This window comes from Eptesicus fuscus, chromosome 22 (assembly GCF_027574615.1).
Source record: "Eptesicus fuscus isolate TK198812 chromosome 22, DD_ASM_mEF_20220401, whole genome shotgun sequence".
In the NCBI taxonomy this organism is placed as follows: Eukaryota; Metazoa; Chordata; class Mammalia; order Chiroptera; family Vespertilionidae; genus Eptesicus; species Eptesicus fuscus.
In genome coordinates, this window is record NC_072494.1 from 15,201,533 (window position 1) to 15,225,826 (window position 24,294).

At 53.2% G+C, this 24,294-nt stretch overlaps 1 protein-coding gene across 1 annotated transcript in view; it reads left to right on the forward strand.

Moving 5' to 3' along the window:
• Nucleotides 1–90: 90 nt before the first annotated feature.
• TDRD10 (tudor domain containing 10) overlaps nucleotides 91–24,294 on the forward strand; it is a 28,760-nt gene continuing 4,556 nt past the window's right edge. Inside the window, exons 1-6 of the mRNA XM_054712255.1 lie at nucleotides 91–101; nucleotides 6,557–6,618; nucleotides 7,657–7,715; nucleotides 15,069–15,139; nucleotides 15,716–15,872; nucleotides 24,045–24,087. Coding sequence (XP_054568230.1) covers nucleotides 91–101; nucleotides 6,557–6,618; nucleotides 7,657–7,715; nucleotides 15,069–15,139; nucleotides 15,716–15,872; nucleotides 24,045–24,087 — 403 coding nt within the window. The remainder of the gene's footprint in view (nucleotides 102–6,556; nucleotides 6,619–7,656; nucleotides 7,716–15,068; nucleotides 15,140–15,715; nucleotides 15,873–24,044; nucleotides 24,088–24,294) is intronic.

A 24,294-nucleotide genomic window follows, 5' to 3' on the forward strand; every position in this document is an offset into this window, starting at 1 on the left:
CGCGGAAGCCCGGACAGCCCTGCCCACACTCCCGGGGACGAGAGGGCACCGAGCGGAGGTGGCGGGAGTGTCCCGGCGCCGCGACAGACGATGGACCGACGGTGGGCCGCCTACCCCCTCCGCGCCCCACCCCTCCGCGGTGGCGCCACCCAGCCCCGCCACCTCCCGCCCAGATCCGGGGGCGGTGGGGTCGAGGCTTCTGCAGAGGCGGGTCCGGGGGTGCACGTTCGGGAAGTGGCGGCCGCTGCACGTGCAGGCCGGCCACGCCTCGGAGCGTAGAGCGCCCCCACTTCTGCACCCGGCCGGGCGCTGCCGTCAAATGCGCTCAGGGTGCGCCACGTGCTTCTCTCTCACCCCGAAAGCAGCCCCACCCCTCCCCTGAGCGCCAGGCGAGCCGGTCCGCTCCCCCCACGCTCTCCGGGAACGTTACTTTTGGGGGTGTGTGGGGGGGGGGGGTGGGGGGTGGGGGGGGTTGTCCAATAAGACTGGGCGCAGCCGGCAGCGCTTGCTCGCTCCAGCGCTGGGGACCCTGGGGTCACCCTCCCGGAGCGCCGCCCCGCGCCTCGAGGACCGGGCTCTTCCCGCCGGGATTGGTGGCGGGAGGAGCGCCCCGCCCCGCCCTGCGCCCCGCGGGTCTTGGAGGAGGCGGGGCTGTAGCGATTGGGCGCCGAGGGTCGGCGTCGGGGCGGTGGGGTGGCTGCGCCGGGCCCGCAGAGGTACGGCTTGTTGTTGGGTCCAGGCCCCGGGCTGCAGGGTGAGGAGCGGTGGGGACCCGGGCGGTGGGAGGCAGTGGCGGGACTCGCACCCCCATGACCTCTCCTAGTTGGCAGGGCGCACTGTGACCGAAGGGCTGGTCGCTGGCCTCACCCCCGGGGCGTCTGCCGAGGTTTTTGGTGGGGGTGGTGGGGGTGGGGGTGGGGGTGGGGGTGCGGGTGGGAGCGGACCGCAGTGACTGAAGCTGTTCAGGTGCGGAGCCTTTTGTTCGGGGAACTGTGGGACACTCTACGTTACAAGAGGCCTCCGCCGCCACCCTACTTTTGGAAGCAATATTAATTGTTTTTTAGCTTAAAAAAAAAAATGAACGTGCCACAGAGGCTCATACAATACGTTTTAAATCCTCACTGCAAGCCGCGGGGACTGAGCGATCCTGGCCACCCCTGGGCTTCATTGGCGAGCACTGTGCTGTGAGCTGGCGTGGCAAAAGAGAAAATGTTTCTTGACTTTAAAAAAAGAAAGTTTTATTGCGATACTAACATTCACGTTTTTTTTTTTTTTTTTTTTTTTTAATATATTTTATTGATTTTTTTTACAGAGAGGAAGAGAGAGGGATAGAGAGTTAGAAACATCGATGAGAGAGAAACATCGATCAGCCGCCTCCTGCACACCCCCTACTGGGGATGTGCCCGCAACCAAGGTACATGCCCTTGACCGGAATCAAACCTGGGACCCTTGAGTCTGCAGGCCGACGCTCTATCCACTGAGCCAAACCGGTTTCGGCAACATTCACGTTTTCAGTGTGCAATTAAAAATATCGAATATGTTTACAGTACAGCCACCATCGCAATCTGATGTCAGAACTTTGCCATCACCGCCGAAGGCAGCCTTGCGCCCCTTAGCAGTTACAGCTCATCCCCATCTCCTCCTTCCCGCCGCAGGCAGCCGCTCATCCCCTTTCCACCTCTGCAGAGTTGTCTGTTTGGGACTTTGCATGTAAGTGGCATCATACAGCAGGTGGTCTTCGTGTCTGGGTTATTGCCTTTAGCATCACGTTTTTGAGGCTCATCTGGGTTGTAGCATTTGTCAATGCTTCGTTCCTTTTGTGCTGCTGAGTAATATTCCAGTGTATGGATATACCACATTTTATTGATTCATTCGTACGTCAGTTGTTGGGCATTTGGGTTGCTCCCGCTTTGAAGCTGTGTTCCCACCAAGGCTGCTGTGAACATTTGTGAACCAGTCTTTGCTGTGGACGTACGTTTTGATTTCTCTCGAGTAGATACCCAAGCGTGGAGTTGCTGGGTCATACGGAATTCTCTGTTTAGCGGGTTGAGAAACTGCCAAACTGTTTTCTCAAAGTGACCGCACTGTTTTACATTTCTGCCAGCAACGGGAGGGTCCCTGTTTCTCCGCATCCTCAACACGTTATTATCGCTGTCCTTTTTATTATAGCCACCATAGTGAGTGTGAGGTGGTGTCATTGTGGGGTATTATTTTTTTTTAATCCTCACCTGAGGGCATTTTTTCCATTGATTTTTATTTAAAAAAATATTTTTATTGCCCTAACCAGTTTGGCTCAGTGGATAGAGCGTCGGCCTGCGGACTGAAGGGTCCCAGGTTCGATTCCGGTCAAGGGCATGTACCTTGGTTGTGGACATATCCCCAGTAGGGGGTGTGCAGGAGGCAGCTGATTGATGTTTCTCTCTCATCGATGTTTCTAGCTCTCTATCCCTCTCTCTTCCTCTCTGTAAAAAAATCAATAAAATATATTTTAAAAAATCAATAAAATATATTAAAAAATATATTTTTTTATTGGTTTCAGAGAAGGGAGAGGGGGAGAGAGATAGAAATATCAATGATGAGGATCATTGATTGGCTGCCTCCTTCCTGCACACCCTACACTGGGGATCGAGCCCGAAACCCAGGCATGTGCCCTGACTGGGAATGGAACCATGATCTCCTGGTTTATAGGTCGACGCTCAACCACTGAGCCACTCCGGCCGGGCTCCATTGATTTTTAGAGAGTGGAAGGGAGGGGGAGAGGCAGAGAAAGAGAAACACCGACTGGCTGCCTCCTGCTCACACCCGGACTGGGACCCGGGGCCAGGGATCAAATCTGCAAGGGAGGTATGTGCCCTTGACCGGGAATTGGAATCAAACCCGAGACCCCTCGTCCTAGGGCCGGGGATCTAACCGCTGAGCTACACTGGCCAAGGCTGTCATTGTGGTTTTGATTTGCATTTCCCTAATGACTAATGATGTTGAGCATCTTTTTTGTGGGCTTACTGGCTGTTTGTATAGCTTTGGAGAAATGTTGATCAGGTCGTTGGTCCACTTTCTAATTGGTTTCTTTATCTTGTTATTGAATTATACAGGCTCTTTATATATTCTTTGTCTTTTTTAAAACACAGATAAGAGATTTCTCCAGGCCAAGCAAGAGAGTGGAAACTCCCTTGAGAGTGGTGTTGTCTGGATTCCAAAAACAGGGTTCTCCATTAATGAGCATAGATCGTTATCTTGGGCAAATGACCAGATTATTGTTTTTTGAGCCTCCGGGACTTGCTCTGTACAATGGGGTAATAATGTACAGCTCTTAAGAGCTTCCAGTGAGGAGCCCAGCCAGTTGACTTTTCTGGGGATTCCATGAAACTGGGACAAACACCCACAACCCTGATTCTGCCCGTAAACCCCTCTCTGTTTTTATTTTCCTGTACCAACGTCTTTTAATTACCTTAATCACTTTTGGTTCTATTTAAAGTTAGTTGCAGCGAAAGCTGTGGTTTCCTGCTGCAGCTGGGAACAATTGAGAGAGTTACCATTTTCTTTAAAAATTTAATGTTTTAATTACACGCTTTAAGCAAAGGAAAGAAAAAACCGTTTCATATGACGTTGACAGCCTTCGTATCTGTAGGGAAAGAACCAAGGCGCCCCTCAGGGTCACAGACCCGCGCTCCCTCAATGTCTTTTATAACCGTAAGGAAATCATCTGATGTCCTTGAACTTGGCCTTTCCCTTCTGTAAAATGAGAAGTCAGTACTCCTCAGGGTCACATAGGAAAGGGCCTGGGAAATGCATAACCTTAAAGCCAATGGCCACCATTTATTGAGCTCTTGATACGGGGCGAGTGCGTTTAGCACAGCACCGCCCTTCACCCTGGTGATGGCGGGCATAGGGCTCATTGGACAGATAAAATGTGCCCTCGGGCTCTGGGCTGGACCTGATCCACATCCCTACAAGCCGAAGGCCCCGTGCTAGCCACACGCAGACCCCCGTGCGGAGGTGGGTGTTTTTCAATATTTTTGCTTGTTAATCCTCACTTGAGGATATTTTTCCCCCCATTGATTATTAGAGAGTAGGAGGGAGGGAGGGGGGAGAAAGAGAAAAACATTGATGTGAGAGAGACACATCCAATTGGTTGCCTCCCATACTTGCCCTGACTGGGATCAGGGATCAAACCTGCCATCCAGGTACATGCCCTTGACTGGGAATCGAACCTGAGACCCTTTGATGCTTGGGCAGATGCTCTAACCACCTACCCACACAGGCCAGGGCAAGATGGATGTGGTTTTCAGTGTGCTCATGGTAACTGTTTTCTACTTGCTGTTATAACAAATTTCCACGTGTTTAGTGGTTTTACAGACACAGAACTCCAGCTGTGTGGGTCAGAAGGCTGCCATGTCTCCCTGGGCTGAATCCAGGCGTCAGCAGGCTGCGTTCCTTCCGGAGGCTTACGGGGAGAGCCGTTTCTTCGCCTTTTCCAGCCTCTGGACTCTAGAGCCTAGCGGCCGCCTGCATGCCCCGGCTCGTGGCCCCCCGCCTCTGTGTTCAACCGGCAACAGCGGTCCAGTTCTCGTCACAGTGCGTTGATGTAATCTTGCTTCTGTTGTGACATCCCTCTGTCCGACCCTCTTCTGTCTCCCTCTTTCACTCTGAAGGGCTCCTGGGATTACTACATTAGGCCCACCTGGATAACCTTTTTTTTTTTTTATCCTCACTTGAGGATATATGTTTATTGATTTTAGAGAGAGAGGAAAGGGGAGAGGATATATGTTTATTGATTTTAGAGAGAGAGAGGAAGAAAGAAACGTCAATGTGAGAGAGACATCAGTCGTGTGCCTCTCATGCCCTCCCCAGCCTCTTGGTGTACAGGACCCTCCAACCAACTGAGCACCTGGCCAAGGCTGGATGATCTGTTTTTAAAAAATGATTTTAAGTTGATTTTTAGAGAGAGAGAGAGAGAGAGAGAGGCAGAGAGAGGGAGAAAGAGAGAAACATTGATGTGAGAGCGGAACATCGATCAGGTGCCTCTGTATGACCCCCACCTCGGCACGCGACCCCCTGGGGACCAAGCAGGTGCCCGGAGGGAATAAGAACCAGAAACTTTTCGGTAAACGGTGATGCCCAGCCAACGGGGCCACACTGGCCAGGGCTGGAGAATCTATTTTAAAACCGGCTCCTCAGCAACCTTAATTCCCTCTGCAACCTTAATTCCCCCTTGCCATGAAACTAACATATTCATGGGTGTGATATTGTGCTTTTTAATAGGAAACCTGTAGCCTGGCCAGCGTGGCTCGGTGGTTGAGCATTGACCTATGAACCAGAAGGTCAGGGTTCGATTCCGGTGGGGGCACCTGCCTCATGGCGGGCTCAATCCCTGGTGTGGGGCGTGCAGGAGGTGGTCAGTCAATGATTCTCTCTCATCATTGATGTCTCTTTCTTTCTGAAATCAATAAAAATATATTTTTTAAAAAAAGAGAGAAAGAGATACGCATTTGGGCTTTGTCCGGTTCCTGACACAGAGCTTCTAAAACCTTGGGAATTGCCTAAGTGAGGAGAGCCAGGAAAGCACCTTTTATGTTAACGAGGCGACTTTGGGCAGCCCTAAGGAAGGGGGCTGGTTGGCAGGGGACCCCCCCAGAGGATTAGAGGGTTGCAGTTTTCCCTGGTTCACCCCTCTTTCTGCCCCTCCTCTGGGGAGGGAAGAAAAGCTGGAGGTCGAACCACTTGCCGATGCCAAGGAGATAGTCCATCTTGCCTATGTAACGAGGCCTCCGTAAAAACCCAGAGGACAGGGTTCGGAGGGCTTCTGGGTTGGTGAACCAGTGGAGGTTTGGGGGGAGGGCCTCACCTGGAGGGCCGGCAAGCTCTGCGCCCCTTCCCCATACCTTGCCTTAGGCATCGCTCCCACCTGGCGGCTCCAGTCTGTGAGCCGCTCTAGCAACTGGATGGAACCAAGCAGGAGGCCCGGGGAACCTCGGTGAGAAGCGCAGCTGATAACCATAGCCCCGCACCTACGGAAGCTCACCCTCCTCCCAGGTGGAGCGTGTTAGCGTTGAGTGGAGGCCTTGGACACCAGCTGATGTCCGGAGCGTCGCTTGGGGGTGTGGAAACCCCACCCTGGAACTGGAATCCTTACTAGGTCCCGGAGATTGGTACGCGGACCGCCGAGGGGCCTGCCACAGTGCCTGCTGGGTAGTTCAGTGCTGGTGGAGTCCCCGGCACGCCTCTGACGGCGGCTGCTTGGCTTTGCAGAGGGTCCTGTTGGGAAGAAGCGGCAGCATGTAAGTCACTTCCTCTGTGACAGACAAGCCTTCTCTTCCTTCTCCTCCTGCCTCGCGGTGCCCAGAGCTCGGGAGTCACCCCCAGCGTTCCTTGCCTGTTGGTTAACGACGACAAAGGCCCCGTGGCGGGCTTCCTGGTTTGGAACCTGAGTCTGGGGGTGGGGTGGGAACCCTCCGTCAGAAAGGGGGCTGGGGGCTTGGGCTGGGCCCTGCTGCTGATGCCCAGACGTTGGTTGGCGAGACGCTGAGACCTGTTTTGATAGGTTCTGGGGCCACAGTGACTTCCCACCCTCCGCTGAGCCGTTGGGGAAGAAGGGAGTGTCGGAGGAGAAGCCTCTGAGTGAGTTAGCCTGGGCGGTTGGTTGGTGCTGGGACCCTCCGTCTATACGTGGATCCTACTTAATCTACTGCGTTTCTGTTCCTGCATGAACTCGGGACCCACCTAGATCCTGCCCTTGCCCCAGCCTGGTCAGGCCGCCCCCTTTTCCCTCTCCCCCCGCCGCCCCCCCGTCCCCTCCCTCCCGTCACTGTTGCACTTGCTGCTCCTAACTCGGTGCTTCTCTTTAATGCTCACCTTCTTTCATTTCACCCTCCCCGGTCTCCAGAGTGACCTTTCTAAAACCCAGCTGTTGATGTCACCTCTCTGGTGAAAACCTTACTCCTCGCAGCCCGCGGATTTCACCATGTGGCCTGGCCTCCTCTCTCACCCTCGCCCTCATGCACGTGCGCTCTAGCTGTTCCCGACCACATGCAGCTGCCCCCAGGTGCCGGGCCTTTTCACAGCTCCCTGCCTCTGCACGTGCTGGTCCCTCTGCCCGGATCCCTGCTTCATAGTTTTTAAAAAATATATATTTTTATTGATTTCAGAGAGGAAGGGAGAGAGAGAGAGAGAAGCATCAAAGATGAGAGAGAATCATTGATGGGTTGCCTCCTGCACGCCCCCAACAGGGGACCAAACCCGCAACCTGGGCATGTGCCCTTGACCGCAGTCGAACCTGGGACCCTTCAGTCCACAGGCCGACGCTGTACCCACTGGGCGAAACCGGCCAGGGCCATGTTAACCCTGAAACGCAATCCCCTGGACCCAGACACTTCATGCCTCATTGAGAGCACTGGCTTCCAGGTGTGCTGGTGGCTCTCCGTCCCCCACAGAGCGAGCTCCCGCCTTGAAGGCAGTGATGCCCACGGCCAGCACGCACCCCGGGTGCTTGGCGCGTGGTTGGGTGCGGCGTAGCCAATCATTGCTCACTCGGGGCGGGATGCTTGTGTGTGGGGGGGTGTTTTCCCATTGAAGAAAAGGTGTCCCTCATCACATGCTTCCCCTCCTTCGAACCTTCTGACCGTACACCTGCCTTTTTAATGCTGTGTTTCTGCTCAGGCGTCAGGAAGAGGGAGACCCAGGTGTATGTTGGCAACCTTCCTCTGGACATCTCTGAGGTACTCTTCATCCCGCGGCTTCTCCTTTCCGGTCTCCCCCATCGGACATTGATCGGCCAGCAGCCGAATGTCCCCCGCCGGGGGTGTGCAAGCCGTCACAGGTGGTGGCTGGGCTGACCGGCTCGTCCCCGTTTGCCAGGACCTTCCTGGTTGTAGCCTCCTGCGCGGTTCGTCCCCACTCCTCCCACGTGAACCGGGATGGCTGGTCACCCCACTTACTGCTTTGGGTGGACGGAGGGGCTGCCACGAGGCGGCTTGTCTTCAGGAAGGGGCCTCGTTCGAGCTCCAGTGCCCATCCTTTGGGCACGGGGAGCAGTCGGGTCTCAGCCAAAACCTGCACCCGGTTCACCTGGAATTGGGCCAGTTGAGCCAGTGGCTGTGACGCTTAGAGAGTAGAATGTAAGCACTAGGGCTTTTGAACCCAGGAGTTTTATTGTCTATTTGGGGAGGCCGCATGAACAAACCTGAAATAATTATAGAATCACACAAGCACTTAACATGTGTAATACGTGCATTTGAAGTTCAGACGGAAGGAAAATGGAAGCGTAATCTACTGAATTGAAGCACCCCCTGACTTTCTTTGGAAGCATCTACTATCCTTCCTATCTAATAAAGAGGTAATATGCAAATTGACCATCACTCCAACACACAAGATGGCTGCCCCCACGTGGTCAAAGATGGCCACCACAAGATGGCCAGTAGAGGAGGGCAGTTGTGGGCGACCAGGCCGGCAGAGGAGGGCAGTTAGGGGCGACCAAGCCTGGAAGGGAGGGCAGATAGGGGCAATTGAACCGGCAGGGGAGCAGTTAGGCATCGATCTGGCTGGCAGGTAGAAGCGGTTAGTGCACTCAGGCAGGCAGGCGAGCGGTTGGGAGCCAGCAGTCGGGAATCGGGCCTAAATGGGCAGGCAGACATCCCTCGAGGGGTCCCAGATTGGAGAGGGTACAGGCTGGGCTGAGGGACCCCGCCCCCCCCCCCCCCCGTGCACAAATTTCGTGCACCGGGCCTCTAGTATGCAAAGTAATGTGCTTGACGTTCAGCAAGCACGTTAGAGACATAGCCAGGTCTTGACCCTCAGGAGCTCAGATGTGGGAGTCTGAGAGAAGTCATCTTTGTGGGGCCCCCTGCGGCAAGCTAAACCTCAAAAACTTCCTGTTCCCTGTGCCCCCTTGCCAACCAGTTCAGCTCAGCCCTCTCTGCCCAAGTTGTATTTTATTCCTTTTGTACCACTTGCTCTATTTTAATTATCAGGCATGCCCCAGGAAATAGGCTAAAGGCTTCATTCGTGTGGTTCTGTTAAGTTTGTGTCATAACTCGGGGCGGTGGGTGTCGCCGTCGCCCTGGCGATGAGGCTGCCGCGTTCTGTCAGAGGTCCAAGTACACAGACCTGGTGAGGTCAGCCAAGAGCTGCATCCGTATCTAGTTGCCCCCAAGTACCAAACCACATAGTCGATAGGACACGTAAATGACTCGCCATAATGAAAGTGGATCTATTATGTTTTTTTTTTTTTTAATCTGACAGAGAAGAAAAGGATATTGGCACACACAATGAAGTAATTTCCGTTGACCCAATTAATGAAGTCCTATTCAATCCAAGGGGTCGGGTGGGGGATTCTTGGCACCTGATTCCCCTTCCTCTTCTTGGCAGGCTGGTCGAACCTGCTGCGGGACAGCAACGGGCAGGATCCCCTGCAGGCAGGTCCTACAGTGGGTGGTCGGGGGAGGCGAGGTGCCGAGAGGCAAGGCCTGGTGCAGGCAGCCTTTAAAATAAAAACCCTCTTAATGCTCGAAGGCAGAACTCTCCGAGGATCTCTTCCCCTCCCTTTAGGGATCGCTCCTGTCCGCACTACCAGTGTACCCTGTTTCAAAGTGGAGCCTGCTTCAAAGCCCAGCACCTGGCCTCTGGCCCTCATCCTTCCACAGGGCGCACACGGCCTCTCCCACAGACCGGGACACTCAGACCAGCCTCCCAGGAAAGACTTCAGCTAATGGAGTAGGGTTCCGGAAAGAGTCCTAAATGTCCTGTGGAGAACTGGGACTTGACTTGCAAACCAACAAACTAGCTCGTAGCAGTTTCATGGCTGTTGGTAGAAGATGCAAGTTGTGGGTCAGAGATGAAGGCTGACTTATTACTCGTAGCAGTAACAGTAGCCAGCATCTTCTTTCATTGCATTAACACTTTTTATTGAGATAGAAATCACGTGCCATAAAATTCAGTGGCTGTTAGTGTATGCACCAGGTTGTGCAAACATCTAAATTCAAGAACATTTTCATTATCCCCCAAATAAATCCCATACCCATTAGCAGTCCCTCCGCCCTCCCCCTTCCTCCCGGTCCCTGGAAACCATGAGTCTACTTTCTGTCTCTGTGGATTTGCCTGTTCTGGACACGCCATAGGAAGTAAATCATACAACGTGTGGCATTCTGTGTTTTCCTTCACTTAGCACGTGTCCAGGGTTCATCCACGTTATAGCACATCTCAGCTCTTCACTCCTTTTTTATGACTGAACTAGTGGCCTGGTGCACAAAATTCGTGCACATTAAAAGGGAATTAATTAGAGGAAATATTTTAATATTGCTATTTGCCCTTTCTCTATAATAGAAGTGTCAGAGATGAAAGAAAATTAGTAAAATGTATATGAAAATTTCCCTCCTGTCAGAGTCTGGGGTGTGCCACGGGAGCCAGAGTCAAGTCCCTGCCCACCCACACGCGCCTCGAAATCGTGCAAGACCCAGACCCGGCCGGCCCCACTGCCGTCAAGCCCCGCAGAGCGGGGGGGCGCAGCCTCAGGTCCCCCTTCAAGCCCCGCTGGGCGGGGAGCGTGGCCTCAGGTCCCCCAGCCCCGGCACGAGGGCGTGGTGACCATTTGCGTATTCGCTCTTTATTATATAGGATGATATTTTGTTACGTGGATATAGCACAGTTTGTTCATCAACTCATCATTCAGTGACATTTGGGTTGTTTCCACTTTTTGGTTGTTACCCATAATGCTGCTCTGAACTTGGGTGTAAAAGCTTTTGTGTGAACATATGTTTCGGTTCTCTTGGGTATATACCTAGGAGTGAAATTACTGGGTCACATGATAGCTCTATGGTTAACTTTCTGAGGACCTACCAAACCGTTTTCCAGAACAGTTGTTCCATTTTATAGTGGCACCAGCAATGTATGAGCATTCTAATTTCTCCACTTTCTCACCAAAACCTCTTCTTGACTATAGCCACCTAGTGGCCGTGAGGTGGTATCTCATTGTGGTTTTGATTTCCTTAACTAATGAGCCTCTGCTCATGTGCTTATTGGCCATTTGTATGTCTTTTATTACATATCTTTTATTACAGTATATTGTTATAATTGTTCTATTATATGTGTTAATCTTTTAAAAATATTTTTATTGATTTCAGAGAGGAAGGGAGAGGGAGAGAGAGATAGAAACATCAATGATGAGAGAGGATCATTGATCGGCTGCCTCCTGCATGTCCCCTACTGGGGATCGAGCCCGCAACCCTGGGCATGTGCCCTGATGGGAATCGAACTGTGACCTCCTGGTTCCTAGGTAGGCACTCAACTATTGAGCCAGCTGGGCTATATGTTAATCTCTTATTGTGCTTAGTTATAGATTAGATTTTATTATAGGTACTAGAGGCCTGGTGCACGAAATTCATGCACAGGGGAGGGGTGTCCCTCAGCCCAGCCTGCACCCTCTCCAATCTGGGACCCCTGCTCGCCTGTCTGCCTTCCTGATTGCCTCTAACCGCTTCTGCCTGCCAGCCTGATCACCCCCTAACCACTCCCCTGCCAGCCTGATTGATGCCTAACTGCTCCCCTGCCAGCCTGGTCACCTCTAACTGCCCTCCCCTGCCAGCCTGGTCACCCCTAACTGCTCTCCCCTACCAGCCTGGGTCCCCCCCCACTGCTCTTCCCTGCAGGCCCGGTCACCCCCAACTTCCCACTGCTGGCCTGGTCACCCCTATCTGCCCTCCCCTGCAGGCCCGGTCGCCCCCAACTTCCCTCCCTTGCAGGCCTGGTCACCCCTAACTTCCCTCCCCTGCAGGCCTGATTGCCCCCAACTGCCCTTCCCTTGCAGGCCTGGTCGCCCCCAACTTCCCTCCCCTGCAGGCCTGGTACCCCCCAACTGCCCTCCCCTGCAGGTCTGGTCGCCCCCAACTTCTCTCTCCTGCAGGCCTGGTACCCCCCAACTGCCCTCTCCTGCAGGCCTGGGTCCCCCCCAACTGCCTTTCCTTGCAGGCCCAGTCACCCCCAACTTCCCTCCTCTGCTGGCCTGGTCCCTCCCAACTGCCCTCCCCTGTTGGCCATCTTGTGGCGTCCATCTTGTGTCCACATGGGGGCAGCCATCTTGTGTGTTGGAGTGATGGTCAATTTGCATATTACTCTTTTATTAGATAGGATGTATGTGTAGGAAAAAAACAGTATATATAGGGTTTGGTACTGTCTGCAGTTCCAGGCACCCACTGGGGGCCTTGGAATGTACATCCCGTGGATAAGGGGGGGATAACTACCATACAAGGGGCAGAAAGAAAGTCATGGCTAGGGCATGTCTTCAGATTTTAGGAGTGCCGGATGACAGCCGTTAGCAGTAGCAGCATTTGCTGGGGGGCTGGCCTCCCTGAGAGCGTTGGTTGAAGGCCGTGGATGGGAAGATGCTGGCAGGGTTTTGTACTTTGCTTTTGTATTTGTGTGTGTGGTGGTGGTGGTGGTTTTTCTCTCCTCTCGCCCTCAAGCACATTTTCTGAAAAGCAGTACTTCCTGAATCTGCTCGATACCATTGAACAGTAATTTTTGACCTTGGCTGCCCATTAAAACCATCTGGGGAGCTTTTAAAAAATATTGATGCTTTAATCCCAACCCCAAAGAAAAGGAGCCGTCCAGCAGGATCTCATTTGCAGCCAGCATTGCGAGGGCACGGGGCTTGGCGGGCTTTCTCCACAGAGGGTCAGGTAGTGAGTATTTGATGCTTTGCAGATCATGTACCTCTGTCGCAAATACTCGACTCGGGGGTAGTAGCCAGAAAGCAGCCTAGACGATAAGTAAACGACCGTGTGTGTGTGTGTGTGTGTGTGTGTGTGTGTGTGTGTGTGTGTGGTTGTGTTCCAATAAAACTTTATTGATAAAAAGGTGGTGGGTTGGATTTGGCTTGAGGCTGTGGTTTCCTGACACCTGCTATAGAAGATACCAAAAATATGAAGTATTTTCCTCTTTTACGTTAATAATGGTAAAACCTAAGAAGAAGACAGCTGAGGTTTAGCAGAGAAAGAAAAGAATGTAGGATGTGAAGTTAGAATCCCTGGTTCAAACCCCGACTCTAAATTGGCTGTGTCGTCTTAGGGAAGTCCCTTAGCCTCTCTGATCCTTATTTTATGCTTCTGCGAATGAGGACAATAATAATGTGTACTCTTCGGGGTGATTTTAAGGGTCAAATGGAACAAGGTTGGTGAAAGTGCTTTGTAAACGGAACACGCTAAGCATATATTGCCTGTGCTGACAAATTGGCTTGTTGCTCAGCATCTTGTAGAGTCATGTGTAATAAACATTAAATATTTAAAAGTAAAAGCAAATTAGAAAATTTGAATTTAGATGTAATATAAACATGAAGACGGGGGGGAAAATGAGTTATACATAATGTATGTCTAATTTCCTCACCCAACAAAGTGACTTTAGATTGGTAAAAGCTGCTTTTAAAAGAAGATTGTCTAAATGTCACACTTTTTTTTTTTTTTTTCCAGAATAGAACTTTCTAGGGAAAAGAAATGGTTTTTATCATGGTTGTGGAATTTCCAAGGGCAGTGTGCCGGGAGGGCGGCAGGAAGGGGCTGTGAGGAGAGGCGGAAGTAGGGGTTCAGAATGGAGGCTGCGGGAGCGCTTCCCGGTGGGGTGGGCGGGGGGGGGGGGGGAGACATCTGGGACCTTAAGGAAAGCATTTCGTCCTGGATTCGATTCTCGGTCCAGGGCGTGTACCCGGGCTGCAGGTTCGATCCCCTGCCCCGTGTGCGGGGAGGCAGTTATCCATGTAACTCTCACATAGATGTCCCTCCCTCCCGCCCACCCTCCCTCTGCCCGTCCCTCCCTCCTTTCCACTCCCTCATGGTGAGGACTAACAAAACACACAAAAAAGGAAAAAGGAAAAAAAAAAGAGAAAGCGTTTTTAGTAGGGCAGGAGCCAGACTGCAGGGAATTAGGAGGGAGTGGGCAGAGGAAACAGGCGTTCGGAGGAGCTGGTCTTTCTGCAGGTGGGGCAGAAAGGAGGAAAAGTAGGGTGCAGCTCAGAAGGCCCTCCGGGTCCTGAAGACGTTCGCTCCAAGAAAGGGGGTGGTGTGTGTATGCACTGAGGGCCCTCGCTAGCCAGGTGCAAGGAGTCGCCTCTGGGAAGGGAGGCAGCCGGAGGGCAGGGGAGGAAGAGTGGAGAGCAGGTGTGGCGAGGTGCCCAGAGAGGGGGAAGGTGACCCTAGCCGGGCAGCGGAGGGCTACAGTGAGGAAAGGGGGCAGGGAGACGTGCAAAGAAGGGGTGTGAGCCGCTTGAGGGGAGGCTGACCAGACAAAGGTCCTCTCCCTCCGCACGCTGCCTGCCCCGCCCCTGTCCTGACCTCTCTCACTCAGACTTCACTCTGCCCAGGGTCGGTTCCCTTGATGGTCCTGTCTGTAGCCCCGCTGGGCTGGTGAGCTTCATTTGGAGGCAGGATATGTCTTTCCTGCCTCTGTGTTTGCATCACTCAGCACAAAACCTGGCGCACACAGCATATACTATACTTTTCTTTCTTTTAAAAAATATATATTTTATTTATTTTTTACAGAGAGGAAGGGAGAGGGATAGAGAGTTAGAAACATCAGTGAGAGAGAAACATAGATCAGCCGCTTCCTGCACACCTCTTAACTGGGGATGTGCCCGCAACCAAGGTACATGCCCTTGACTGGAATTGAACTTGGGACCTTTCAGTCCACAGGCCAACGCTCTATCCACTGAGCCAAACCGGTTAGTGGACATTAATACTTCGCGACCCACAGGTTGAGAACCGCTGGCAGGGTCGCCTAAGACCATCGGAAAACACAGATATTTACATGACGATTCATTAACAGTAGCAAAATTACAGTTAGGAAGTAGCAACGAAAGTAATGTTATGGTTGGGGGTCACCACAACATGAGGAACTGTATTAAAGGGTCGCGGCATTAGGAAGGTTGAGAACCACTGGGTTAGGGCATAGTAGACTTTTCAGGAAGTATGTGTTCCACTGATGACAGATGAGCTGGTTGGGGTGTGTGTGTGTGTGTGTGTCTGAAACCCTGAGAACGAGTTGTAAGTTTTGTCTCTGGGCCTCTTTCTCTTTCAAACCCCGCCGTGTAGGACGAAATTCGGCACCTTCTGAAGGACTTCAACCCTCTCCGTGTCCACAGGATCCAGAGCGGCTGCAAATGGTAATGACTGGACTTCCTTTGTTTGCTTTGGGAAGCAACTCCTTTCCTCTCGGTCCATCCTGCCGATGCACCCACATTGCGCCCTCGCCGTTGCGCTCCCAAGTCCGCACCCACTGTGACTTGGCCAGGTGACACCTGGGAGCCCCCGTGGACTTGTCTTGCCCACACAGCCCTGGTTTAGGAGTCCGGAGACCTGGATTTATTTTCGGTAGCACCCTTGCTCTGTTTTCTGACTGGAGGTAAATGACCAAACCGTCCTCAGCCTTGGTTGCCGCAGGAAACCGGACCTACTCATATTTCCCCTTATTTTCAGGGCAGCGAGAGTGCTTTGAACCTTTGGGGGGAGCAGTAGGAAAGAAACCCAAGGCCATACGTAGCCAGGTGGTGTTGAGCGGTATAGTCAACGCGCACACACACGTCTTCTGATCCCAAGCCTGGGCCTCAGTGACTTGTTGGTGTGTCTGCAGCGCCCCCCTCTGGCGGGGAGGGGAGGAGAGCGCCCGCGTTTGGGCGTGGCTGCCTCCTGCCGCTCTGTCCTGAGACGCGCTCAGAGCTGCCCTGTGTGCTTCCTTGCAGCTTCGCATTTGTGGACCTGGGCTCCGTGCAGAGAGTGGCGCTTGCCATCCAGAAGCTGAATGGGACGCTCTTCCACAATCGAAAACTGTATGTGAATTCTAACAGGAGCGCTCCCAAGAGGACCCCTGCCGTGGCCCAGAGGCCCCAGGAGCTGCAGGTACATGTTCCAGGCTCTCCGTGCGGGGGGGCTTGTGCTTCCTCATCGGGGGGCTGCAGACCTCCTCCGTCAGCCTGGTTTTACCGTGGGTGAAATTAGGGGAACTTGTTGTTAATCCTACCTCTGAGGATGTTTTTTTCCGATTGATTTTTAGAGAGAGAGTGGGAGGGAGCCAGGGAGAGGGTTAGGGTTAGAGAAACATCGGTGTGAGAGAGGGGGGCTGGGACTCAAGTCTGCAACCGAGGTACATGCCCTTGACCGTAATCGAACCTGAGACCCTTTAGTCTGTGGGCCGACGCTCTAACCACTGTTCTTTTAATAGACACTCTCAATTTGTTGTATGTTTCTGGTCAGTTTCCAGAGTCCTGAAATGGTTGTCTTTATTTTTGTTTTGTGTTTTTAATCCTCACTGTAGGATATATTTTTTATGATTTTAGAGAGAAGAAAGGAGAGAAGGAGGGAGGAAGGAAGGAAAGAAGGAAGAGAGAGAGAGAGAGAGAGAGAGACATCAATCAGTTGCCTCCCAATTAGGGATTGAACTCACAACCTAGGTAATGTGCCCTGACTGGGAATTGAACCCGGGACAAGTCTCCAACCCAATGAGCCACTCAGCCAGGGCCTGAAATGGCTGTTTTTCACAATTGTGTCAAGTTTTATCATGCTTTTTGGGGAGAGGATTTATCAGTTGGGATATTTCGTGGTAAAATTGTTTTCAAGAGGAGAAAGGTACAATTAGAGAATCAGCTTCAGTAGTGCAACATGCGCATCCAGGAAGAGTTCAGGTCAACATGAAGGAGAAGGCATCAAATGACATCAACTCTCTCAGGAGGAAAGGAATGAGTTTCCAGAGGGAGAACCACCAATGAGTGCCCAGGATAAGTGACGGGAAAATAAAAATGGACACCAAGGCACGTTATAGAAATATTTTAGAATTCTGGGATAAAGCTTCAGAATGAGAATCTACATGGAAGGGTATGGAATTGTGTGGTGTCATTGAATTCTGCAGGAAGATGATGTCCAACCACAAATCCATTCTCTCTCTTAAAAAAAAAAAAAAAAAGAAATGTAGAATCTCAGAAATGAATTCCTCATGTACCTGTTCTCAGAAAGCTACAGAGGGATGTGCTCCAATAAAATGAAGCGGTAAGCTAAACAACGAGGTGATCTAGGAGATCCAACCCAGTGGAGGGGTCTGAGACTTCCAAGATGATGACAAAGGGGTAGAAGAGTTGTTCAGCAGCCAGTCCAGGACAGAGCAGGGTGGTGTGAGACTGCAGGATAATATTTGCATGAAGAAAAATGGAAAATTGAGTGGAGAGGTATGATAAAGAGCTATTGGTGGGTGGGAAAACTGAGCCAGAGATTTAAGAAAATCCAAGTAGTAAATGGAGGGAGGAAAAAGCAGTTAATTCCTGGGGCAAAGATTGTGTAAGAATGAAAACAATCAATCATAATACATAACTTGATTCATCTGTGATTGGTGTTTACATCTCTCTCTATATAAAAGCCTAATATGCTAATTGTCCCTTCAACCGTTCGATTGTTTGACCAGTCGCTGTGATGTACACTGACCACCAGGGGGCAGATGCTCTGACCAATAGGTTAGCTTGCTGCTGGGGTCCAGCTGATCAGGACTGGGTGAGATGGCGGACATGCCCTGGAGCCCTCCTTCGGTCCCACCCCGGCCAGGGTGGGGTCCTAGATTGCAAGAGGGCACAGGCCAGGCCAAGGGACCCCACTGGTGCACAAATCTGTGCACCGGCCCTCTAGTAGTTACATAATAAAGAGAACACTGGCCCTAGCCAGTTTGGCTCGGTGGATAGAGCATCGGCCTGCAGACTGAAGGGTTCCGGGTTCGATTCTGGTCAAGGACACATATGTCGGTTGCAGGCTCGATCCCTGGCTCTGGTAGGGGCGGGTACAGGGGGCAGCCAGTCAATAATGGAAAAATATCCTCGGGTGACGATTAAAAAAAAGAGAGTTTGGGCAGGGAGCAACGTAACCAGGTTTAACCAATTTACATTAAAACACCAACTTAATTGAAGTATTAAGTATACTATTGAAGTATGGCTTCCTAAAGTTTGATGAATTTTGACATACCTAACGTCAGCGGATGGTCATTGGTGCCAACTCAAATACCAACAGGAATCCACAATTTGGGGTGCAGGGAAGAAGGAAACGTGAGTGTGAACAGCTCCCCATTAGTGCAGCATGGCTGCTGCTGTGCAAACAGCTCCACCGTGCGGCCGGGTGCAGTAAGGCTGCTGAGCCAGGCGGCCCAGGGGCCAGGCCTCTCTCCAGCTGGGCAGCTGCCCTCTGCAATGGCCCGCTCTGTGATGGTCTGCCGCAGTCCCACTCTGCCATGGTCTGCAGGTCGGCTCCACTCTGCCCTCTCTGAACCATCTTCAGCCAGTAAATCCAGGTTTCCGTCTTGGGTGGAAAATGGGCACCCCCGGAGCCAGAGGGGAGCTGGCTTAGAGCCAGAAGTCCCCGCCCCTCGTCCCTGATTGGTCAGAATAGAGCTGCCCTGATTGGTTGGAGCTGTGCAGCTCCAATTGGATGGGGAAAGCCTCAGTCCTATTGGTTGAAATGGGACTCCAAGAACTTGGAAGGGCTGGCTCAGATGTCAGAAGCGCGGTGCAGGCAGGCCCTTCAGTGGAGACTGGCAGTGCAGCGCAGAGCCTTCTGGGTCAAGAGCTGTTTCATGAGAGGCCTCTGTGCAGAAATGGCGGCTAGGCTTTGTTTTTGTTGTTGTTTTTTTAAGACCAAGTAGCCACCAGAGCCTTCTTAGTCCTCAGGGTTTACAGTATGAAGCCACATAACCACTACTGCAATCTAGTATAGAACACTTCAACCACCCACCAGGTTCTCCGGTGTTTTCCCCTCAGCAGTCCCCCTGCACGTCCCCGGCAACGCCGACCCGCTTTCTATCACTGCAGACGAGGGTTACCTAGAGTTTAGTGGCCATGGCATCGTGCTGTCTGTGCGTCGTTGTGTCTGGCTTCTTCCACTCAGCAGAATGTGATGGAGAGTCACCCGTGCGGTTGCACCATCAGCAATTCTCTTTTCGTTGCCGCGTGGTATTCTGTGGCGTGGACGTGTCACTGTTCGTCCATCCGTTCACCGAGGTTTGAGTTTTAAAGGGACCCTGCAGAATAGCTTCCAGGGAGCAGAGTGGAAGCAGGAAGGCCTGCCACAGGCGCCCCAAGACAAGAATGAAAGTGTCTTGTCACGCCCGCCCCCGTGCTGTCCTGCCAACACGCCCAGCACATGCCCGCCTTGGCCTTGGACCTGCTGTCTTCAGCCCCAAGGCTCTTCCCCAGGTATTGAGGGGGCGTGCTTTGTCACTTCATTCAGGTCCTGTTTAGCGGTCACCCCCACCTCCCGTCCCGCCCTCTTCATCCCTGCTCCTTGCCTGTGTCTTGTCGTGGCTCTTGTGGCCTTGTGGCGGCATACCTGTGTGTATGCTCACTGCCTGCTGCCCCCATCAGAGTGTGAGCACCTGAGGGCAGTGTTTGGAATGCACACAGTTTATAGATATTTGTGGAGCGGCTGCATGTCGGCCTCCTGAGAACAGGGTCTGCGTCATTTGCCTTTGGCACTCGGCGCCTGGCATGTAGGGGAAGCACAATGTGCATGACCCGGAGGAGAGGAAAGCTGTGGGGGGTTAACACCGTACATGTTACATGTCCACCAAGACGCGCCCTGCAGGCGGCCCGCGTGCAGCTCCCTGGGTAGGGTGAGAGGCCTTCAAGGCACGTGGCCCGGGTGACCAGCCGCAGCCCGGGGGTGGCCGTGAGCAGACCCAGAGGCTGCGGGCAGGGAAGCTGCCGCTGTTCCGAGCGAGACGTGAGGCCTGCACCCCTGCTGGGCAGTGGACCGAGAGCTTCTCGCTGGTGTGTGTAGGGCAGGGGTGGGGAACCTTCTTTCCCGCCAAGGGCCATTTGGATGTTTGTAACATCATGCCTGGGCCACACAAAATTATCCAGTTAAAAATTGGCCTGCTGTATTTGGTCACACATTTAATTAACTCCTAATGCCTTGGCAGGACCAGACCAAATGATTTTGCGGGCCTTATGGGGGCGGGAGGGAGGCGGGCCCATGGGTCTGCAAGGCCAGTCATTCCCCACCCCTAGTGCAGGGGAACCAATGGACCCCCATCCACCCCAGTGCTTTCTGGCTGCTGACCTTTGTGTGCCCTCTGCCTTCTCCCCCACTGCTCAGACTCGCCAGCATCGCTCTGGAGTCTGCTGCCTCTTAGGACACTTGACCAGCTGGTAGCAGTGCCCAGAACAAAGGAAAGAGCCCATTCACAGCTGGGGATGGGTCTGGGCATGAGGGTTCCTGTGCTTACAGCAACAAGAGAACTCATTTAAATGGTCTGGTTGGGCAGAGATGGAGATGCTGCCCTGACCTCTGTAGCGTCCAGGTGGCCACCTTTGTTACACACGCATCTTGACATTTGAGGCTTGTTTTTGGGTGACGTGCTATGGTGGCTGGATGATAATTACATATTTTCCTCTGAAACTTAATCTCACAAACTGTCACAAAAGCCTTGTTATATTTATCTCTTAAGTCATTAGGGGATAATAACGAGACAGAAATGGTTTAAAATGTTTACATATTGATGATAACTTTTAGCTTGAAGCCGCTGCTGCGAATTGGTTCTCGGGATTGGTATTTGGAACTGTCTTAAGAGATCCTATCTAATAAAGAGGTAATATGTAAATTGACCATCACTCCAAACACACAAGATGGCCACCCCCATGTGGTCAAAGATGGCCGCCACAAGATGGCCAGCAGGGGAGGGCAATTGTGGGCGATCAGGCCAGTAGGGGAGGGCAGTTGTGGGCGATCAGGCCAGTAGGGGAGGGAAGTTGTGGGCGATCAGGCTGGCAAGGGAGGGCAGTTAGGGGTGACCAGGCTGGCAGGGCAGGGCAGTTAGGGGCAATCGGGCCGGCAGGGGAGGGCAGTTAGGGGCGACCAGGCTGGTAAGGGAGGGAAGTTAGGGGTGCCCGGGCCAGCAGGGGAGGGTAGTTGTGGGCGACCAAGCCTGCAGGGGAGGAAAGTTAGGGGCGACCAGGCCTGCAGGGGAGGGGAGTTGGGGGTGACCAGACTGGCAGGGGAGGGCAGTTAGGGGCGACTAGGCTGACAAGGGAGGGCAGTTAGGGGCAATCGGGCCGGCAGGGGAGCAGTTAGGCATCGATCAGGCTGGCAGGGGAGATGTTAGGGGGTGATCAGGCTGGCAGGCAGAAGTGGTTAGGGGCAATCAGGCAGTCAGGCAGGCAAGCAGTTGGGAGCCAGTATTCCTGGATTGTGAGAGGGATGTCCCAGATTGGAGCGGGTGCAGGCTGGGCTGAGGGACACCCCCCTCCCCCATGCATGAATTTCATGCGCGGGGCCTCTAGTTTTAAATAAAAAGTCACTTGTGCTTGGCTGGAGAGCAGTTGTTTGCACGGTCACCTTGTTTCGCTGCAGGTGCACAGGTGGGGCAGGAGGTCTCACATGCAGATCTGACTGGTCTCCTTGGTTGACAGGGAGTTAGCCTCTGTGGAGGGTTCACTCTGCAGGCTTCTTTCTAACCGCGTTGCCCTGTGAACTCGTGTAATCACAGCAGCAGGTGCTGTTCCTCTCCCGTCCTGCAGATGAGGACCAAGTCACTAGCCCAGAGTGAAGGAGCCCTGTCAGTTCTGGAAGCAGGATGGAGCCCTGCACCTGTCACCCTCCCCTCATTCCGCTTCTGTGTATTAAGCACCTACTTCCTGTCGTGTCCTGAACAAATACGAGCCCAAGTAAACCTTCCCATCAGTGCCGATGTGATTCACGGAACAGAAGAGGAAACCAAGGCTGAGAGAGTTAATAACTTGCCCCAGAAGTTACTGACTTCTCCTTCCTTCCTTTCTTCCTCTCTCCCACCCTCCCGCTCTCTTTTTCTTCCCTTTCCTCCTTCTCTTCCCTTCCATTGACCCAGCCATCCACCCCATCCATCCATTCATTCAACATCTGTTTACCGAGAGCTTAATAGGCACGGGGGAGCGTTCTAGGCCCCGGGCTACCTCCGTGTAATTGTCGGAAGACAAATGTGGTTCTTATTCTCATGGTATTTATGTTCCAGTGGGAAGAGACCTACAATAACCAATAAATAAGAACATCCCAGCCCTCCGTACTAATTAAAATACGCTGATGTGGTGAATGTGAGGGGGATCACTTCTTTAGATGGTTTGTAGGGAAGCCTCTTTGTGAGGAAGTGACGTCTCACCTGAGGTCTGAATGGACAAATCGGGGCCCATCCTGCAAACACAGGCAGAACATTGAATTTCAGGCTACAGAACCCGCAAATGCCCCAAGGTGTGATGTGGCGGGAGAAGGGGCATGGGCAGACAGGAGCCCAGTGGGAAGGAGGGTCATGTCCTGGCATCCTCGATGAGCCAAAGAGTCTGGATTTTACTTTTAAGCACAGTGGGAAGATGTTGGAAGGCTTTAATCGGGGGAGTGATGGGAATTGGGTTTTTGTTTGTAAAAGATCGTACCTGCTGGGTGGCCACTGGGTTATGGGGCCAGTGTGGCTGCAGGGACTCTGTGGACACGGCTGCTGGGGTCCTGGGACGAGGTGGCAACAGCTTGTATTGTGGCGAAGCGGGGAGTTCGTGGGTTCGGGTGTGTTTTGGAAGAAGAGATGGCTTGGCTTGTTGTAGGGAGCCGGGGAGAGAGAGGAACTTGGCCTGAGCCACTGGGTAGATAGAGACGTAATTTGTGAAGTTGAGAGAGCTGGGCGAAGCGGCTTGTGCAGGGTCTAGTTTAGAGACATGCTGAGTTCGTGTACCTCTTAGCTGTCCAGTCGAGTAGACATCTCTGTATTTCAGTTGAATTCCAGAGAGTGATGAAGGCTGGAGGTCTGATTTTGGGTTACACTGTTGATTCCTAAAAATCACAGAACTGGAGAGGACCTCGGAGAGAAGGTAGACGGAAGAGAGGACCAATTCCTGGGGTTGGCCGGCATTTACGGGTTCAGCTCCTGTCAAGGGCCAGCCAGTCAGCCCGGCCAGCGTGGCTCAGTGGCTGAGCGTCGACCTATGAACCAGGAGGTCACAGTTCAATTCCCGGTCAGGGCACGCGCCCGGGTTGTGGGCTCGATCCCCAGTGCGGGGCGTGCAGGAGGCAGCCGATCAATGATTCTCTCTCATCATTGGTGTTTCTATCTCTCTCCCTCTCCCTTCCTCTCTGAAATAAAAAGGTATTTATTCGAGGGCCAGCCAGTGAAAGATAAGGAAGACCGGATGTGTGCAATGTCAAGGAAGGCGAGAGGAGCAGTGTTTCTCGAAAGAGGGCGTGGGTGGAATACCGCGAGTGAGTTCAGAGCGGAGAACATGGGGATTCAGCAGCCTGCAGGTCATGCTGACCCTGTGCGAGCCATTTCACGGCAGCCTGACCGGGATGTGCTGCAGGGAAATGTCAGGCGGGGAAGCAGGCAGGACTCGAGACAGCAGGGCCGGTGACGGAGCAGAGAAAGCTGGCAGCGAGAGGGATGTGGGGTCAAGGCAGGGTCTCAAACAGGGATAACAGGGCATGTTCCTGGTGGGAGACATCCTCCCGGGAGGGAGGGCCGTGGGGGAGGAAGAGGGCATGCCCTCAGGGCTGCTGCCCTTCAGAAGGCGAGAGGGTGCGAGACCCAGAGTGTTAGAGCAGGCGCCTGGTGGCCTGGGAGCAGGAGGGATGGCAGAGAGGGCGGGGTAGGGGTTTGCATGGAGAGGAGGGGAGGGACCTCCCTCCCACTGCTTCCAGTTTTCACCTGATAAAGAGGCAGGTTCCTCGGTGGGGTGGGGAGTGGGGCGGTCCGGGGCGTGAAGTCGTCCATTTGGCGAAGAGGAAAGGCAGCTTACGAGGGGGCTCACGGTGGGACTGGAGCCTGTGTCCACGAGAGAACAGGGGCCGCAGGTGCTCGCCGCAGCCGTCAGTGGCCAGAGCCGGGGAGCAGCAGGGCGGGCACAGACATGGCTTTAACCAGGGCTGAGTGTTTTCCAGGCGAGCACAGTGGAGAGGGGAGCCAGCGGGGGTTTGGGGTGCAGGGGGGCGGTGACACTGTGCCGCCGGGTCCGCTTGGAGCGACTCGACGTACAAACCAGTGAAGTGACTGCGCCGTGCCCGAGCGACGCCGTGTCTTCTTCTCCCCAGGTTTTGGAGAGGGCTTCTGGTCGAGGATTTGCCAAAATCACCGGTGAGATCCCGACTCCCCAGGACGGGTCTTCGCAACTCCTGACTCAATTCTCCCAGCCTCCCCTTCAGCTCTGCCCCCCGTGGGCCTCTCCGTGGGGGAAATACCCCTGGTCGTTCCTCCAGGATGCTTTCTCGATGAATGACTATCAGGCAGCACACCCTCCCCACCCCGCTGAAGATCTAGAGCAGGGGTCCTCAAACTATGGCC